The sequence below is a fragment of the Ursus maritimus genome, unplaced genomic scaffold, assembly GCF_017311325.1.
Source record: "Ursus maritimus isolate PB19 unplaced genomic scaffold, ASM1731132v1 scaffold_12, whole genome shotgun sequence".
Taxonomy (NCBI): Eukaryota; Metazoa; Chordata; class Mammalia; order Carnivora; family Ursidae; genus Ursus; species Ursus maritimus.
In genome coordinates this window covers 68637044-68657168 of record NW_024423564.1, presented here as the reverse complement: position 1 = coordinate 68657168, position 20125 = coordinate 68637044, and the positions used below count along the sequence as shown (strand labels likewise).

General features: G+C 49.7%; 1 protein-coding gene across 2 annotated transcripts; it reads left to right on the top strand.

Annotated features, from left to right (window-relative positions):
• Positions 1 to 274: 274 nt before the first annotated feature.
• Positions 275 to 20062, top strand: KIF2C (kinesin family member 2C). 2 transcript variants are annotated; one of them, XM_008699305.2, is made up of 21 exons: positions 275 to 1563; positions 2398 to 2492; positions 5276 to 5377; positions 5547 to 5595; positions 7765 to 7887; positions 9694 to 9816; positions 10341 to 10441; positions 11094 to 11189; positions 11636 to 11690; positions 11773 to 11935; positions 13542 to 13632; positions 13886 to 13949; positions 14027 to 14118; positions 14890 to 15032; positions 16022 to 16226; positions 16343 to 16453; positions 17529 to 17596; positions 17909 to 18014; positions 18110 to 18223; positions 19732 to 19855; positions 19950 to 20062. In XM_008699305.2, the coding sequence occupies exons 1-21, from the start codon at positions 1500 to 1502 to the stop codon at positions 20030 to 20032; spliced, it is 2172 nt and encodes a 723-aa protein (XP_008697527.1). In that variant the 5' UTR covers positions 275 to 1499; the 3' UTR covers positions 20033 to 20062. The 2 variants fall into 2 exon arrangements, with proteins under 2 accessions (XP_008697527.1, XP_008697528.1); XM_008699306.2 differs by lacking the exon at positions 9694 to 9816.
• Positions 20063 to 20125: the final 63 nt, after the last annotated feature.

Genomic DNA, 20125 nt, shown 5'->3' with positions numbered 1-20125 from the left:
TTCAGCAAGACCCATTCATTCCACCTTCCAAATTTAAGCCATTCTCTTAGCTACTTTTTTTGTTTGTTTGTTTGTTTGTTTTAAGGCTAAGCCAGCATCTTTTTTTGTTTGTTTGTTTGTTTTAAGATTTATTTATTTATTTGACAGAGAGAGACAGCAAGAGAGGGAACACAAGCAAGGGGAGTGTGAGAGGGAGAAGCAGGCTTCCCGCCGAGCAGGGAGCCTGATGCGGGGCTGGATTCCCAGGACCCTGGGATCATGACCTGAGCTGAAGGCAGACGCTTAAGGGCTGAGCCACCCAGGCGCCTCGCCAGCATAATCTCTTCCCTACTAAATGACCTCATTTCCAGTCTTCCCTCTTCAAATCAGTTGTCCACACATCGGCAAGTCTGATAGACATAAAATCAAATGTAACTCAGATCTTGTCACTCATCTGCTTAAAATTCTTCAATGACTTCTCATTGGAATAAAAGCCAAAATTATTACTGTGGGTTACATGTTCTCATGCCTCTCCTCTTGCTTTCCAGCCACAATGGCTTCTTTCAGTTCTTCAAACAAGATCAAGTTCTTTCCTGCCTCGGGGCCTTTGCACACGCCATCCTCAAATCTTAGTCTGGGATGCTCTCCACCTTCTTGTCCTCCATTTTATCATAGTTTGTTCCTTCTTGTTCTCTAGACTCAGGTTAGATATCACTTCAAAGATGTCTTCCCTGGCCACTTTATCTTAAGCAGGTTCTCCATTATTTTCTATCTCAGATCTCAGTTTCCCACAGAGCACTTACCACAATTTGTAATTTACTTGTTACATCTTTCCATTCCCTGTTCACATCAGAAATGTTAGGTCAAGGAGGGCAAGAACTATGTCTTGTTCACTATCTTTAGCACCCAGCATCATGCCTAGCACGTGGTAGACAATAAATGTCCAGGTAATGTGTCTCCCAGGCACTTTAAACATAGTTCCTCATTTAAATTTCACAATAACTCGGTGAGGGAGAAAGCAGGCTCCTCATTGTGCAAAGGAAACCGCACAAGTCCAGTTTCTAAACTGCCCAAGGTCAGTGAGGTAGTAACTGAAGAAGTCGGGATTTAAACCCATGTCTGAAGGATCCCACAGCTCTCGGTCTCAAACACCATATTGGAGTTTCTCAGTTTGGGTAATCCAGGAAGGACTCGAACTCGCGGTACAACGCCAGCAACAACCAACCCATCCTCCAAGGCGAGCTTCCCAGGCTCCCAGAAGGCCCAGCGCGCGGGGGTGTGGCCAGGAGGGCGGGCGGTCCCAGGCGCCGGAAAACCGACCCGAGACTACATATCCCAATAGGCTGTGGAGGGCGCGGCGGACTGGCGGAAGCGAAGCCGGTGGCAGCGTGATGACGTTTGAAAGACGCTGGCGCGCGGGATTTAAACTGCGGCGGTTTGCGCGGCGTTAAGTCTGGATAGGGTTAGTGGAGCTGTGGGGTTGTTTTTGCATTTCGTGTTTCTCTTCCCGGCAACTGCCCATGGACTCGTCGCTTCAGGCCCGCCTGTTTCCCGGTCTCACGATCAAGATCCAACGCAGTAATGGTGAGGGGCGGGGTCGCGAGGTCAAGGGGACCCGTGGGCTGTGAGACGGCTGAAATTACGGCTCCCTCCCCAAACAGCAGGGCCAAGACACTGTTGGGGATTCCCCCGCCTCCACCTGGTCTGGGTGTCTGCATGGCTGTTGGTCTTTTCTACCTAGGTCCAGGGGCCTCCTCTGGCGGTAGGTTCCCTCCCTGTCCTCGGAAGTGGGCGGGGCTCCTCCAAGTCAGTGGACCTCCTAAGGAAGTTCGGGTTGCTAGATTCACTTCGCCTCCAGAGTTCTCCCCTGAAACTGCCTTGCTTTTGTAGGGACCTCAACTTCCTGACCCCTTTACTCTCCTCTAAATATTGCACACTTGCAGGATGTCAGGCACTGGGATTCAGGGTTCATCAGGCAGAAAAGATCCTTGCTCTCCAGGAGCGTGCAATTCTGTCCTCTTTTTTGGTTAGGCAGCTACCGCGTCTCTGGCAGGTCGAATACCCTGTCATTAGGAGAATGGTCAGACATCCGAGGGCACAAGAGCCTCAGTATGTGTTGAGGAACAGTACTTAAGGACTAGAGTGACTTCTCTGCCCAGACATACCTTCACCTCACTGTAGGCTCTCTTCTGAGTGGGGGCTAATCCTTATCCCCCGCAGCTCAGTTTTAAGACCTGTTCCCTACCTACCTCAGGGCGGGATAGTCTAAAGGCAAGGTGCCAGGAGGTTTATTCGTCTTCTAGTGTTAAAAGGAAAGAAAGAGGCAGCGGTCCCTTCCTTCAGGTCATCTCCACATTAGAGTCTCTGTGGGCTCCTAAAAGTGAAAAAGATGGGTAAACTGGACTTTTCATACCGTAGGCATAATCCACAGTGCCAGTGTAAGGACTGTGAACTTGGAGAAATCCTGCGTTTCAGTGGAATGGACAGAAGGAGATGCCACAAAGGGCAAAGAGGTAAGTTCTATGATAATGCCTCTACCACATTTAACACCTTGCTCCCTAAAAGATTTGTGTGAAGGGGCGCCTGGCTGTCTCAGCCAGTAGAGCAAGCAACTCTTGATATCAGGGTCCTGAGTTCGAGCCCCATGTTGGGCAGAGAGATTATTTTTAAAAAAACAAAAAGATCTGTGTGGAAATGGAACTTGTGAGAGCCCTGTTTCTGATGCTGCCTTGTCCTCCCTAATCTTAAACATGGTCCTCTTTGGATACGTTAGGATTTTATTTAGCCAGGCCTGGTCTAAATTGAAACAATCAACAGTTTCTGGTGTGTTTGTAGAGGACAAACTGCACAGAATCCTAAAACCTTGCTGTGTACCCTAGCTTCTGAGCGCAAACTACCTATGACATCAGTTTGGGGAGCAAAACTGATAACCCAGTTGAGGAGACAAAAGTATCTCTAAAACACCAAATAACAGGGGCGCCTGGGTGGCGCAGTCGTTAAGCGTCTGCCTTCGGCTCAGGGCGTGATCCCAGCGTTCTGGGATCGAGCCCCACATCAGGCTCCTCCGCTAGGAGCCTGCTTCTTCCTCTCCCACTCCCCCTGCTTGTGTTCCCTCTCTCGCTGGCTGTCTCTGTCAAATAAATAAATAAAATCTTTAAAAAAAAAAAACAACACCAAATAACAGAAGGCAGCTTGTGATAAACGGCACAGATGAATAGTGCTAGAGCAGCTCAGAGGTGCTAACTCACTGAGGATGAGCTTGACTGGTGGGGGTGGGACGGAAAGGCTTAGCAGCAACAGTGAGAAGGCCCTCGTAGAGACTAGTGAAGAAGCTTGCTCCAGGCAGTGGAAGGCTCAGGGTGCTGGACAATTGACAAAGGGGACCAGAAGGTCTTCATCTCTGGCACCAAGATGTTTAAGCTTTTATTCTGTAGGTGCTGGGGGGCCTTGGAAAGATTTTGAGAAGAGGAGAGATGTGACTAAGGCATTTAAGCTTTAGAGGCGTTGTGGTGTGGTAAGAAGTTCACTGGGCTAGAAGTATGAAAACCTGGAATCTAGTCTGGCTCTGCCACTATTTTGTTTTCTCAGGCATGTTTCCAACTTTCTTAGAAATTCAGTTTCCTCACCAAAAAGCAAGGATGATAATATCTACCTCATAAGGTTGTTGTGAGGGTTTATTCAACAGATACTTTTGTACTGGTTCCAAAATGCCAGATGGGACACTGAGGTGAATAAGACAGACCTGGACCTTCTTTCATGGAGCATAATGCGATAACACATGAAAAGGACTTGCCTAGCATAGTCCTGGTAGGTATGCAGTTATTTAGATAGTATATTTGAGAAATAAAAGGATTGAATACTTTACACTATCTGCCCTTGAGTCAAGAGGTTCCTAAAATTCTTTTCAACCAGCTATTAGTAGCTCCTTGTGATTTTTGTTAGCTTGTTTTGTTGTTTAGAAATATAGTTCTTGTTGGGCTTCACTCCAGCTCAGGTTTGCCTTTGGAATAAGGTCTAAACATCCTCCTGAGGCATTCAAAGCCTTTTCAGGATCTGACCCCAGTCAGCCTTTTTCTTTGTACTATTCACTCTTCTTCCAAAGTATGCTGGGCCAGGGACAGATGGGTCCGGTCCCCACCCTGTGACCATGCCTAGTGCCTTGCTGCCTTCACACTGTCACTCTTACTCCTTCCTCCTGGGATGTTCACCCTGAATCATCAGTGTGAGAGTTAATGTCAGAAGTACTGTTTGATCATTGGTCTCCTATGTTGTTTGTTTTCTGTGGTTTAAGTGTCAGAAACAGGGGAAGTGTGTAGTAAGGGTCTGTAGCTATCCAAGAAATGGGGACAAAAGTGTGGTTAGCAAAGTACTTGCCAGCTTTTGCATTTGGTGATTCTCTCCTTGTCCTGGGCTGCCCTCGATTCTAGTGCTCTGCGCATACGACTTCTCCATTAGAATATGAGCTAACTGAAGGCAAGGGCAGTATGTCTTCATTCATCTTTGAATACTTCCCCACTACTGCCTTAGTGGTGCCTACTGTTTGAATAAGCTAGTTAATAAGTATAGTTTGCATATGTAGGAGGTAAAGCTTTCACCCTGGAGCGCATGCTTCAGCTCAGAAACATTTCGAGCTGCTGATAACCAAGTTGGTGCTGTGTTGTAAACTGCTGTGAACTGTGCTGATGAAGTTTCAGTTGTTCCTAGAGGGTTGCAGGACTCTGGTGATGTAAACCTAGAATTGTGACCTCATTATAGGCATGTGCAGGAAGTAGGGAAGGCATGAGCAGGAAGCCGTGACTGGGGAAGAAGTTTCTGGGCCCAGTAGAAAATGTAGGAAGACTTAGGGTTAGGTCGCAGCTCTCGGGAACTCGTGCCCGCCCATAAGATCCAGAAGGGCCCTCCATTTTTACTATCTCCGGGACAGTTAGAACTTGTTTGCTCCTCCGTGTCAGCCAGCAAGAGGTGCTCAGGGGACTGTGCCCAGCAGGACCCCACAGCCCAGCAGAACAGTAGGGAAGCCAAGTGGCTTAGATCTACTGTGGACTACCTGTTTGCCTGTCTGCCCTCCTCTTTACCTCGTTCTCGTCACTGACATCTACCATTGGCTTGGCAATCAGGAACCAATATCCATCTAGATGGTAAATCGTGACTAAGGACTATTTGTTTATAGTTATTGGTACTTGGTGGAACTTAACGTTGGTAAATTCTGAATCTAGGGGTAGCCTTGGTTGTGGAGATACAATTGGATTGAAGAAGCTATGCTGTTCCACTGAAACTTTTTATTTGCTCTTTGCAGATTGATTTTGATGATGTGGCCGCAATAAACCCAGAACTTTTACAACTTCTTCCCTTACACCCAAAGGACAATCTGCCCCTGCAGGAGAATGTAACGGTCCAGGTAGGTGCTTGTCATGTGGCCGAACCAGTGCCCCAGATGATCTGGTTGGCTTGTTAGCTTTTGCTAATTTTCTGGGACTGCCTAGGACTTCAGCATAACACATGGACCTAAGATAGGTCCTTGAACATTGATAGGAACCATATATTGTGATGGTTTTTCTGTTTTTCAGAAACAAAAACGCAGATCAGTCAACTCCAAAATTCCTGCTCCGAAGGAAGGTAAATGGATTTCTCTTGGCTTATCGTCGCGGCGTTTGTGCCTGGGATAACGTTCCTGGGGTACAGGAAGTTGTGGCATAGACTCATTACTCCACTTTAGCAGGTGGCTCTATGTGGGCTGAGTCCTGCACTGTCTTCCAAGCATCTTAGTGAGGAAGAATCCAACCTACAGGGAGGGAGAAATAGGGAGATTTTAGGCAAAGAGTACAAAGTTTCATGAGAAACTTCTCTTTTGGGAAATAAATTCTGGAGATCTAATGTACAAAATCTGGCCTGTGGTTAACAACACTGTATTGTGTCCTTAAAATCTTACTATGAGGGTAGATCTTATATTAACAACAAAACAAAAATAAACGAAATACAAAACAAAGGGAGCAGGAACAAACCTTAGGAAGCGACGGGTAATTTTATGGCATTGATTATTGTAATAATAGTTTCATGGGTGTTTACTTTATGTCCAGACACAACGAGTTGAATAAATATCTACAGCTTTTTGTGTTTCAATCATACCTCAAAAAAGTGTTTAAGAAAAAAAAAAGTATCCAACCCTTAGGCCAACCTCCCAAGGACCTGATGCATTTGGGAAATTTGCCAATTGGCCTAGAAGCCTTTCCCGTAGCCTCTAGAGCGATAATCAACCGCTGGTGGGCTTGTTTTCTTTCGTCACGGGAACAGTGTGCCTCGGAGTGAGGTGGTGAGCAGGCCGAGAGGAAAGCTAGGTCTGGGCTGTTTAGAAGTATAGTCGATGGTGCTGTGGCGATCTGCGGGTAGCGTGGGGTGGGAAAAGTAATAGCATTGCCTTGAAGTCTAGGAGACACTTGTGCTTTCTCCGCAGAAGCAGTCCACTTACACCAACTCTGACTACAGTAGTCTGTAGCTTTAGGGGGTGGGGTGGCGGTAGGTGCAAACTGCCCAAGAAATCCAGCTTATGACTCAGAGCCAGCTATCCCTCGCAGCCTTCGTGGCCTGTCCCAGCCAGGGGTGATCACGGCCCTGTTATGGTCCAACTACCGCAGGGGCCCAGAAACTGCTTGCCTGGAGCTTCAGGTTGGGGGGATCCCAGGTGGAAGGTGGTGCAATTGCAAGCTTGGGCTGGGCCTGAGTGGTGGGGTGCTGGCCTTCTTGCTAGCTGTACCGTAAAGACATGCAAGAGAAATGGGAATGGTCTTACTGTCCTCAGAGGACATTGCCACAGCCCAATGAAAAACAAATCCTAATACGGGTGCATGCTATTCAGCAGTGGAAATGAAACGAGCTGACAAATCTTTTGGGAAATAGGAAAATGATAATAATCTATGCTCTTAATGTAAGACATGGATTATACAGAGCCATCAGGTCAGCCTAGACTTAGGAGATCAGAAATTCAGTACAAGTTGTTGTTTGCCTGCGTTATACCATGTGTTCTATTTCCAAGTTTCTGACTTACTTCATAGGTAATGAATTGTTTCTATCTTACAGAGGGAAACTGTATAAATGGGTAGAAGGTAACAAGAAGTCAGATATAACTCAGTTGTTTCTCTCAGTTAAGCATTCTTCTAAGATTCCAGAAAGTCAGTGTAGCTGACCCTGCTGATGTGATCTGATGATATGGCCCGGGCCTGGCTTTATAAGGCATCATGGAGCAGTGGGAAAAGCCCAGAGTTTGGAATCTGACAGTCCTGGCTCCAACACTTACTAATTGAGTGACAATGGACAAGTCGCTTAATTTCTCTGAGCCTTCATGCCTCCCCTTCCATCAGATGGGAATACTGATATTTACCTTACAGTGTTGTTTTGAAATATGGGAAGATTGTACGGTGGTAGGTGTTACTGTGGTTAAGGTTTAATAATGCTTTTTTTCAGAGAAGAGGTCTGCCTTTTCAGAAAGGATTTCAGATTGGCTGTAGGTCCCTCCATTTATTCAAGACAGGTGCTCTTATGGGAGACGTCCTTGCTCTTGAGAGCTCTCAGATGGGCAGAACAAACAGATTAGTTTTGAGGTCACTAGCATTTGGTCCTTCTAATTTTTCCTTTTTTGGGGGTGGAAGGAATGGGAAGTTGGTGGGCTCCTTTCCTGGTGGTCTGGACCAGTCTCACCCTATACAGAATCTTGGAGGATTGCCCCCTAGTGGTCCCCATTGGCCCTCCTGCTCTCGCTGCCCTGACGGGCCACTGCCCTTGGTTCTTCAGGTCTCCGCAGCCGCTCCACTCGAATGTCTACTGTCTCAGAGGTTCGCATTACCACTCAGGAGAATGACATGGAGGTAGAGCTACCAGCATCTACAAATTCCCGCAAGCAGTTTTCAGTTCCCAGTGAGTAATGAATCTGTTTTTCCTGTTTGCAGTTCTGGAGCAGCTCCTCACACATTGCCCTGTCCCTGTTCTGGAATATCCTGAGAATCCTACACTTCCCTGGCTTCAGTTCTATTCGGCCCCCACCCACTGCTCCCTTATTTGGAAATCGTTTAATTTTACTCTTTTAATTTCATTGAAACATAATATATACACAGAAAAGCAGATATATCATTGAGTATATAGTTCACAAACTGAACAACACACTCCTGTAACTAACACCAGATCAAACAGAGCATTAATAGCAACCCAACAGTCCCCCTCTAGCTTCCTGCCAGTTCCTTAGCCCCTAAGGGTACCTGTAATCTTGACTTCTGATAGCATAAAGTAACTTTTTCCCTTTTTGGACTTTGTATAAATAAAATTTTAAAAATATTTTTAGGGACATCTGGGTGGCCCAGTTGGTTAGGCATCTGCCTTTGGCTCAGGTCATAACCACAGTGTCCTGGGATTGAGTCCCATGTCGGGCTCTCTGTTCAGTGGGGAGTTTGCTTTTCCCTCTGCCCCTGCCCCTGCTCATGCTCGCTCTCTCTCTCAAATACATAAAATCTTCAAACAAACAAACAAAAAAACTAACAATATTTTTAGCTGTGAACTTTTATGAGATAAAGCAGGTACAGATTTTGTAAGATATACAATCATTACATCTTACGTGTATCAAATTCAGCTCTAATAAAATGAGGGTAAACAAAAGGGTCACAACCAGGTATGCAAAGTAATGAGTTATCATGGCATGTAGCTTTCTGGGTTGAATCAGTTATGTTTAGTTGTTGCTCAGGTTCCTGTTTTTGGTTGTTGTTGTTGTTGTTTTTTTTTAAGATTTTATTTTTTTATTTGTCCGAGAGAGGAGAGGCAGGAAGAGGGAGGAGCAGGCTCCCTGCTGAGCAAGGAGCCTGATGCCAGACTTGATGCCAGGACCCTGGGATCATGACCTGAGCCGAAGGCAGATGCTTAACCCACTGAGAGACCCAGGTGTCTCGCTCAGTTTCCTGTTATTCCTGGATTTTCATTCTGTTCCTGTTAGCCATCCAGGCTCCAAGGCTTTGGAGAAGTCAGAAAGTCCTGGTTTTTCTTCCAAATGAGTAGAAAGCCCTGGCCTGAGAACCCATGCTTGGGTCAAGCCTAAAGTCTTCAGGCCTTTAGAGGCTTTTCCTTCATGGTGAAGTCCCGAGCTATTTACATACCCTTTGAGACATATATATGTATACATATATATTTTTTTAACTTAAAGATTTATTTATTTTTTAAAGACTTATTTACTTATTTTAGAGAAAGAGGGGGAGCGGCGGGGCGGGGGGCAGAAGGAGAGGGAGAGAGAATCTAAAGCAGACTCCCCTGAAGTACAGCTCGATCTCACCACCCTGATACCATGACCTGAGCCGAAATCAAGGGTTGGACAGTCATGCGACTGAGCCACCCAGGTGCCCCTTAAAGATTTTATTTTTAAATAATCTCTACACCCAACACTGGGCTCAGACTTACAACCCTTAGATCAAGAGTTGTACTGTCTAAGACGGAGCCAGTCAGGCATCCCACCCTCCAGGATTTTTGATCCCAGGAGCCAACCCCCGCAGAGAGACTGACTGGGTTCAGGGTGTGGACTGAGGTGAAGGGAAAAGCCCAAGCCCTGCTCACACTGTGGGAGCCCGAGCCCTTGCTGAGCCAGCTGTCGATTGCACTCCTCCTGGCCTGTGAGCCGCTAGGGCTCAGAGGAGCACAGCTCTGGTGTGCCCACCTGTTTCTCCAGTGCCTCTTGTTCCCCCACAGCTGGCCCCCCTAGGTCCTCCTGCCCGGCAGTGGCTGAAATACCATTGACGATGGTCAGCGAGGAGGTAGAAGAGCAAGTCCATTCCATCCGAGGCAGCTCTTCTGCAAACCCTGTGAACTCAGGTAGATACCCTGAGCTGTCTGCTGTCCTGCTCCTGGTGCAGGACAGGTTGTTCCATCATGTCCCAAACCCAGCCTGCTTTGGCACCTGAGTTCAAACCATGTTTGTCACACAGAGGCATGTTTTGCTGTGACCCTGTGTCCACTAGCTGATAGGGGCCCTCTGATGTGGTTGAGATGTTGTCACAGCTTAAGTCTTGGCCAACACCTAAAGAATAACCCAGAATGACCATCAAGATCAATCAGGGATGGTATCCCCTCTTTTGATTGTTGAGAAAATGCCACAGAGGCGCAGAGAGAGCTTGGGTTAGGCCTAGAGTGCTTGTGTAAGTCTTTACTTCGCGGGCTTGGCCCTCCCAACAGTCACACCTGCTGCCGCCTCTCCTTGCAATACGGTCATTTAAGAGCAAGGGTCTAGGGAAGGCCTAGTCCTGGGAAAAGCCCAGGACTCAGTACAGCAGCTGAAGAGGAGGCTGGCTGGCCTAGACAGGTAATAGTGGGCTTCTTCCCCACCATCTCCCCCACAGTTCGGAGGAAATCATGTATTGTGAAGGAAATGGAAAAAATGAAGAACAAGCGAGAAGAGAAGAGGGCCCAGAACTCCGAAATGAGAATAAAGCGAGCACAGGTACTTTTCTGAGGTCAAGCGTTTTGGACAGATGTCCTTGACTGCACCCTCACCAGCAAAGAGATACAGTTGGGCCCCAGCATTTCTGAGGCTCCAGTTCTGGTATCTAGGAAATTTAACTGGTTTCTCATTAGGATTCAGAGAACAAGTAAGTCAGATATTTTTTTGAAGCCTTCGGGTGAGGAATATTTCATCCTGATCAATAGGCACACCCGTCACAGTGCGGTGGCAACGGGGCTGCTGGGCAGTGCTGCCTGCTTCCCTGCCCCCACCCCCAGTTGTGTGTATGGGGGTGGGGGCAGTGCTGCGATGAAGTTCCCGTTTGGAGCACTTCCCCTCAATTGGGTTCATTGCTCTCGGGAATCTCAACATGCTGGTCTACTAAAAAGGGGACAGTGGCTCTGGCCCTAGTTCCTAGAGCGGTTTGGTGCATGCCTAGGCACCCCCATGCCAATTTCTGTTCTCAGGGCTTTGTTCCTGAGTTCTCAGCCTCAAGTCAGGGTGGGAGGAAGTAAGACTGGGGGGGTCTTTGTCCACTGAAGGGCTGTGTGCATATAAAGAGCTGTCGGCGCTGCTGCTTAGCACTGAGCTCTGAGAGCATTTACATTTCCGCATGTCAGCAGTCCGTCCTTTTTCGCCCTTGTCCAAACAGGAGTACGACAACAGCTTTCCAAACTGGGAATTTGCCCGGATGATTAAAGAATTTCGGACTACTTTGGAATGTCATCCGCTTACTGTGACTGATCCTGTAAGTAAACCCAAAGGGCTTCTACGTGTCCCTCCTGAGTAAGTGTACAACTGAGAGACAGATTTCCCCTTTAGGAGAGTGAGAGCCTGCGGGAAACTCCACTCACCCTTGAGGTATTGTCAATACCCTTTGGTGGGCTGGAGCTCGTAAGGCTGGATGGGAGAGTCTGATCTCCAAAACCCCCACCTTCTCGCTTGCATAGGTTGGCTAGATCCTTGCTAATAATCTTGAAAGTAGCATTGAAACCTGTCGGCAGCAGAGTGAGAAAACTGGGGAGGAAATTCGGAGCTGCCTGCTGTGCTCTAGAGTAACTAACGGCGGCGGCAGGGTCCTCGTGTCAGGTCTTGGCCCCTGAGTGGGCCAGACATGGGACTGGAAGAGGAGGGGTTCTTTCAATATTGCTCTGACCTCTCACTGGTTGGTTGTCTTCTCTGACCCTCTTGAAGATCGAAGAGCACAGGATATGTGTCTGTGTGAGGAAGCGCCCGCTAAATAAACAAGGTAAGCCCTGATCAGTCAGAAGGCTCTGGACTGCCATCCTCCGTGTCCAGGAATCATCCTCTGAAATACTCTCCTTCTGCAGAACTGGCCAAGAAAGAAATTGATGTGATTTCCGTTCCCAGCAAGTGTCTTCTCTTGGTCCACGAACCCAAGTTAAAAGTGGACTTAACAAAGTATCTGGAGAACCAAGCCTTCTGCTTCGACTTTGCATTTGATGAGACAGTTTCAAATGAAGTTGTCTACAGGTTAGTCTCTTGCCTCTTTTTCCCCTTCCCCAGCCTTCCTCTTTTCCACGCGGGACATTGCGGTACACTACTCACAGCCACACTGAACTCCGAGGCCCTTCCCGGCCTCATATTTTCTTTGGATCAGCCATCACAGGGCTGGCTCTGGCTCTGCCTCTGACTCCGACTGCGACTCTCGGGCACCAGGAAGGCCCAGCTTGGGCTTTTCACATCCCATTTTGCATCTTCAGCACCCCATCCTTGAATCACTCATAAGTGAGGTATTACCCGTTGCACTTTGCGGAGGCTGGGCTGGGCAGGCTGTAGGGGTTCTTCCAGTGTCGTATGCAGCCATCATGTTACCCACTGAGCTTAGCAGACTCTGCAAACACTAGGACTGCTTTGTCTAATTAATACAGCACCTACTAGCCTCATGTGGTTTTTAGTTTTTGTTTGTTTAGATTTTTATTTTTAAGTAATCTCTACACCCAAGGTGGGGCTTGACCTCACAACCCCGAGATCAAGAATCACATGCTCCATTGACTGAGCCCGCCAGGCACTCCATCATGTAGCTATTTAAATAAAAAATAAAATTAAGAATTCAGTGTTATTTTTTTTTTTTGGCTTAAACCCATGACCCTGAGATCAAGAGTCTCATGCTCTACCAGCTGAGCCAGCCAGGTGTCCCAGAATTCAATTCTTTAGTCAAATTAGCCTCACTTTAAGTGCTTAGTAGCCACATGTGGCCGCTGCTATTGTAGAGACCATTTCTATCATCACAGAAAGTGCTTTTTTTTTTTTTTTTTTAAAGATTTATGTATTTATTTTAAGGAGAGAGAGAAAGAGCACACACGGGCAAAGGGAGAGAATCTTTCAAGCAGACTCCATGCTGAGCACAGAGCCCAATGTAGGGCTCGATCTCCTGACCCTGAGATCATGGTCTGAGCTGAAACCAAGAGTCAGATGCTAAACCGACTGAGCCACCCGGGCACTCCATCACAGAAAGTTCTATTATCAGGACTGATCCAGACCAGAGGATGACAAACTACAGCCCATGGACCAAATTTGGCTCACAATCCCTTTTTATAAAAAAGGGCTCTCAAACTAAGAATGAGTGTTCTGTGCTTTTAAAGGAACATTTTTTGGAAAAAATGTGACAGCAGGGCGCCTGGCTGGCTCAGTCAGTAGAGCATGCAACTCGATCTCAGGGTTGTGAGTTCAGCCCCCCACTGGGTGGAGAGATTACTTAAAAATAAAATCTTAAAAAAAAGTGACAGAGACCTAATTGGCCCACAATGCCTAAAATATTTTAAGCTCCTGCTTTAGAGGGTTTCCTCTGATCTTTGTAGTGTTTCTTATGCTGGCAGTCAGCTACTAAGCTCACGGTTTCACCTTGGGTCTCCAGGGTCAGAAGGAGGGCTGGTGGCTCAGAGTGAAGGCCGCCAGCCTAATCTTGGCAGGTCAGTCCAGCCCTCCCCAGTTGGCTGGGAGAACTTCAGATTTATAAGTGGGACCACTTTGCAGGAGAGGTGTGTGAGTGCTTGGAAGGAGGAATTGAAGACCCCAGGAGTTCTGCAGTGGAAGAGCAATAGGAGAAATATATACTCTTTCCTGTCCTTTCTCTTAGGTTCACAGCAAGGCCACTGGTCCAGACCATCTTTGAAGGGGGAAAAGCAACCTGTTTTGCATATGGCCAGACGGGAAGTGGCAAGACACATGTGAGTATTCAGGCCTGCCAGGGAGCAGACCTGCCCATGGTGCCACACTGGGCCCCTGAGAAGGAAGCAGGTAAGCTTCTTGCAGAAAGTGCTGTTGGTCCAGACGCCCTATCACCAGATGCTCTTGTGCCAGATGCCTGGGCTGGTGCAGCATCTCAGCTTTGGTGCCATGGCCCGCTGGGGTGATGGAGCCAATAGCGCTCTGGCCTAGGCCCAGGGCCCTTTAACAGTCTTCCACCCCTTCCCTTTGCAGACCATGGGCGGAGACCTCTCCGGGAAAGCCCAGAATGCATCCAAAGGGATCTATGCCATGGCCTGTAAGTATGTGTTCTGCCGCACTGGGGGTGGGCACAGAAAGCTGGGTTGCTTGCTTAATCCAGGCTCTCTCCCATAGCCCGAGACGTCTTCCTCCTGAAGAATCAGCCCCGCTACCGGAACCTGGGCCTGGAAGTCTATGTGACATTCTTCGAGATCTATAATGGGAAGGTAGCTAGCCGGCAAGGAGCCCCTATTTATACTGTTGGGGCCCCTGAACTTTCTAAATCCTGGAGGTTGGCTAGAAATTGTAGAAACCAAACAACCTGTGGGCCATCAAGCCTTTGATGGGCTGCTCTGCCCTGACACGTGTCGGAAGTTTCATCTAATGGTGAGATGGGGCCCAAGTTCAGCAAGTAGGACAGGAACACTCCTCAGGGCTCCCTCTCACGTGGGAGCTTTGCCTTGTGTGTGTCCTGTCCTCCCTTGACCCACCTCCTTTCTACTCTTCCCCTGATCGCGTACGTTCATTCTCTGTTCATCTCTTTCACTGTCTCCTCCAGCCCTTATATTCTGTACTCTATCTCTATACTCGTGCTTTTGCAGAGTTGCCTTCCCCAGAGCAGGAGCTCAATGAGAATAATAATAGCTAATGTGGATTATTGATAAGGGATCATGTGCTAAGCACATGTCTCAACTCCTTCGATCACTATAATAACCTATGAGGAAGTAGCACCGTCATTATTCTGCAGCTGAGGAATAAGCCTGGAGCCGTTAGGTGCGGATGGGGCCAGGCTCCCACAGCTGGCAAAGTAGTGGAGTCATAGTAAACTGAGGCAGTCCGACTCAGCTTTCAAGGGTACTGCCCTCCACCCAGCTTAGCTTCTCTCTGCCGTCCCTGCTGCCAGCACTTATCTGAGCAGGGACAGGCCCTGAAAGTTGGGGTGTCGGGTGGGCTGCTGGCACCTGATGGCCTTGGCCTTGTTCCCCTGCCTGGCACAGCTGTTCGACCTGCTCAACAAGAAAGCCAAGCTGCGCGTGCTGGAGGATGGCAAGCAGCAGGTGCAGGTGGTGGGGCTGCAGGAGCGCCTGGTTAGCTGTGCCGACGACGTCGTCAAGATGATCGACATAGGCAGTGCCTGCAGGTCAGAGTTCTGGGGAGGCGGGGGGCACCGAATGCCTGGTTCAGGTGACAGACCCTCGCTCTGAGCCCATTGCCGCTTCCACACAGTGCCGCTCTCTGCAGCTTGGTGAGGGCTGTGAGGGCCCCTGCCTTAAGGACTCTCAACAGGGCAGATGACCCAGGGCCACAGGCTCATCAGGAACGAGTCATAGTGTCTTAAATCTACCAAAGCAGACTTTTTTTTTTTTAAGGTTTTATTTATTTATTTGACAGAGAGCACAAGCAGGGGGAGCGCCAGAGGGAGAGGGAGAAGCAGGCTCCCCGATGTAGGGCTCAGTCCTAGGACCCCGGGATCATGACCTGAGCTAAAGGCAGACGCTTAGCCACTGAGCCACTCAGGTGCCCCCACAAGGCAGACTTTATTTCCAGGCTCTTACCCCAAAGCATGCTTCCTGACTTCTCTAGGGTTTTGCTTGTTCTTCTCTCCCTCTGTGGTAGGAGACAGGAGCTCTGGGTCTGTTCTAGGCTGGCAGTGATGGGGTCATAGCTCCTCCACAGAATTAGGGAAGTGCTCTGCCACCAGGCATGGTGCAGTGGGGTGGTGGGTGGCTTATGGGGGTCCAGGGAGTGGGCTGCCCTCCTCAGGGCCCTCAAGCTTTGACAAGTAGTTCATGACAGCCCCTCATCCTCCCCATGTCCCTGCAACACAGGCCACTCCTCCTTCCCCATGTGCTGTTGGGCCCTCAGGTCTGGCCAAGGCCCTAGCACAGCATGTAGTACTTTCACTGCCAGGAAAACTTGCTAGGTCCGGAGCTGGAGGGACAGCTGCTGCCCATGGATGACAAAACAGAAGTCCAGGACAAAACGACGCAGGACTGCTCAGAGTCCTGACCTGTGCACCTTGTACCAGAGGACTTAGTGCTGTGGAGTGGGGTGACTTGAACTCTGGGGACCCACAGCGGCTGGTAACCTCAGAGGCTCATAGCCTTTCTTTGCTCTCCTTTGACACAGGACCTCTGGGCAGACATTTGCCAACTCCAACTCTTCCCGCTCCCATGCCTGCTTCCAGATTCTTCTTCGAGCCAAAGGGAGAGTGCATGGCAAGTTCTCTTTGGTGGATCTGGCAGGGAATGAGAGAGGCGCCGACACTTCCAGTGCTGATCGGCAGACCCGCATGGAGGGTGCCGAAATCAACAAGAGCCTCCTGGCTCTGAAGGTAGCAGGGCCTACACAGAGGTGGTTGGCCTGGAGGGCTTCTGGTGGAGGGAGGGAGGGGGTGCCTGGCTTAAAAGGAAGGATGGAACCTCAGTGGCTCCTGCCACCGCCCCACAGGAGTGCATCAGGGCCCTGGGGCAGAACAAGGCTCACACCCCGTTTCGAGAGAGCAAGCTGACACAGGTGCTGAGGGACTCCTTTATCGGGGAGAACTCAAGGACCTGCATGGTGAGTAGGGTCACTTTGGAGGTGGTGTAGGAAGACACTGAGTGCTGTCTCGGCAGGCTTGGTGCTCCTGGCCACCTGGGTTTCCAGGCTTGATCTGCACTGGGCATCCCCCGCTGCCTTTTATTTATTCACTTATTTATTTTACAGATTTATTTATTTATTTGAGAGATAGAGCGTATGTGCATGAGCAGGGAGAGGGTCACGGGGAGAGGGAGAGAGAGAATCCTCGAGCAGACTCCTTGCCAAGTGCGAAGCCCAACGTGGGGCCCAATCCCAGGACCCTGAGACCATGACCTGAGCCCAAATCAAGAGTCGACTCTTAACTGACTGTACCACCCAGCTGCCTCACCCCCACCCCCGCCCACGGCCTTTTAGTACCAAGTTCCTCTGCCTATTCAAGAGAGAAGGAAAGGATTTGCTCCCTTGACTGTGTGTCTGGGGAGCTCTTGGTTTGGGGATGGTCAGTGCTCCCTTACCTGGTGAAATGGGGCCGCAGAACGCAGAAGGAGGGCTATGGGAAAGCAGGAGAGGAGGCTTCTCTTGCCCTCTGTGGCTTCCCTCAGGTTCGTTGGCTCCCAGCTTTGCCGATAGGAAAGGGCTACGGCCTTAAATGATGTCTGTCCCCTTCCTTATTTTGTCTATAAGCCCTGCTAGCTAGGATCTGCCCTCCTTCCCTCCAAGGAATCTCCTCTTCCTGGCCTACTAGGGAACGTGGGAATTTCTGACTAAGCTCTAAACCATCATGCCTGAGCCTGGGTGAATAGAAGGTTCTAGCAGGAGCCACCACTCCTTAAGATGTGACCTTGGTGAGCGGGTCAATAAAGTGATAAAGCAACAGGGGGGGTACCACCAGATATGCCTTTAAAGGCAGGGAACCAATTTACAAGATGCCTTAATTTTCAGTGCCCCTGGCGCAAGTTGCCTGGCACGGAGTGGGTGCTTAATTAGCTCCCTGCTCCAGTATTGTGTGGCTGTCAGCAGCTCAGACAGTTCCTGGCGGTCTCCAGCAGCAGGCAGTCTGGTGCCCTTGCCCTGTGATCCTCGACCCTTAACTGCCTGTTTCCCCCTTTTGCAGATTGCCATGATCTCTCCAGGCATAAGCTCCTGTGAATATACTTTAAACACACTAAGATATGCAGACAGGTACTGGTACCCACAGCCAGTGGGAGGGGGAGAGGGTGCAGGAGGGAGGAAAGGAAGAGGGAGGACACTCTGGAGTCTCAGTGCCTACTGTATATTCTTCTGTGACTCAGTGAATCTGAGACTTGGGAGTTCAGACATGATGCTAGATGGTCTATCCCGGTCCCCTTCAGGCCTTGGTTGGAAGCCAGCCTGGGTCCTCCAGGCCAAAGTCAAAGCTGCTTCTCCCTTTGAGCCTCATGGTCTGAGTGGTGCTGCAGTCTTGTGAGTGCCAGGGAGGCTCCTGTGGGCTCTGAGACCTTCTTGTTTCCTCAGGGTCAAGGAGCTGAGCCCCCACAGCGGGTCCAGTGGGGAGCAGCCAACTCAAATGGAAACAGAAGAGATGGAAGCCAGCTCTCATGGGTCCCTGATCACAGGCAATGTAAGGTGTAAGGTGGGGCCAGGCAGAACGGAAATGTGGCCTCCTGAGACCGGAACTAGGCCATACTGTTGTACCTCTCCTTTTGGCCCCTTCAGTTCTCCAAGGAAGAGGAGGAACTATCTTCCCAGATGTCCAGCTTTAATGAAGCCATGTCTCAGATCAGGGAGTTGGAGGAAAGAGCCATGGAGGAGCTCAAGGAGATTATACAGGTGAGGAGCTGGCTCTGGCTAGGGAGGGATTGGCTATCCATCCCAGCAGAGGCCCTCAGCATTGCTCAGCACTATTCTTTGAACGTGACCTGGGCTTTGCTCCCACAGGTCTTCAGATAGGGATGGCAAGAGGCAGGCCTCTATCTAGCATTCCTTCATTCTCCACCTATTCATCTAGCTGTTCTAGAACAACTCATTAACATACCCCCTTCTCCAGCCTGGCCCTGTGTGCATAGCCTTTCCCCTCCATCCTCCTAGCCAGAGCTAGTGGCTCTCCTCTGCTCCTGACTGAGGCTTTGGAGGGTGATTTATATGCAAAGACCTTGGCTCGTTTATTCAGCGAGTGTTTGGTGAGTACTTTCTATATGTCAACTGCTGTGCTGAAACCAAAGACCAACAACGGGAGGTATGGCTAGTACGCCCTGAAATAAAACTGCGTCAGTCCTGGCTCTTCTACTTATAAGCTGATTTCCTTATGAAAGTCATTTATCATCACTAGGCCCCCTTTTCTTTATCTCTAAAACGGGCAAGGCAGGGGGCTTGCGTCTGAGGGTTAAGTGAGACGCTTTTCCAGCAGCGGCCAGCATGCAGGCAGCGTGGGGCAGGTGTGGTGCTGGTGCTGCCGTGACTCCTGCTGTGGGAGAGCAGTGGGAGGGGCGGCCCGAGAGAGCTCTCTGCCAGTGGGCGCTCAGGGTGCAGCACAGAAAGGAGCTTGGGCCGCCTGGAACTGAGGAGGGGCCATGAAGAGTAAGCACTTAAGCCTGTTCTCCCTCCCTGGAGTGCTCAGCGGTACAAATGTATGAAAGGCCATGGTACTTTCGGGAAGAATGAGAGGTTCACTCTGGTCAAAGCAAAAGGAGCGAGCAGATGGTAGAGATTAAGGCTGTGGCCAGGTCAGCGGGGACCTGATGCTAGAGGACCTCTGGTTCACTCCACGGCCTGGGCTTGGTCATGAGGGATGCCTTTGAGGGGAGGAAAGTGAGTGTGGTGGGATCAGGTGACACGGTCTTCCCAGAGCTTTAGGTGCAGCGTGGAGCCTGGTTTGGGAACATGGGAGAGCATGAGTAGAGGCACTTTGGAGTTAAGAGCAGTTAGGAGATTGTTAAGAGTTCAAGAGAGGTGTGGGTCCCTAGACGGAGTGTGGCCATGGCCACCATGGGATTGGAGTGAGGACATGAGACTCAGGTACCATTTAAGGGGCCAAACTGGTAGGATCTGGGGACAAGAAGGGTGAAAGAATAAAGGTGCTGCTCCCATTTCTGGCGTGATATCAAGACAGATTGTGACATTCATTTGACCTGCGGAAAAGGGACAAGTTCGAAGCAGGAAAGAGGATGATTCAAGCTGATTTCTGCGGGAGGAGGTCAGGAGGCGGAGTGCGGGCTGTGGCTGAAGGAACGGGCATCTCGCGCATGTCGTCTGCGTTGCAGATGGTAGGGGCGCAGGAAGGATTCGCTAAGTTGGTTTGGTCATTTTTGTACTGATGAGGTTCCCCCGTGTCACCACAGCAAGGGCCAGGTTGGCTTGAACTCTCTGAGATGACTGAGCAGCCAGACTACGACCTGGAGACCTTCGTGAACAAGGCAGAGTCTGCCCTGGTCCAGCAAGCCAAGCACTTCTCAGCCCTGCGAGGTGGGTGTGGCTGGAGGATGGGGCTCTGCCTTGAGGGAAAGGGGCCTCTGAGACCCCCGCTGACCCACAGTCCACCACCACCCCTTCCTTCCAGATGTCATCAAGGCCTTGCGCCTGGCCATGCAGCTGGAAGAGCAGGCCAGCAAACAAATAAGCAACAAGAAACGGCCCCAGTGACGACTGCAAATAAAAGATCGTTTGGTTTCACACCCAGCCTCTTCCACTCTCCATCCCTCCCCAGCAAACTTTGGACACCTGGCAGGTCTGGCC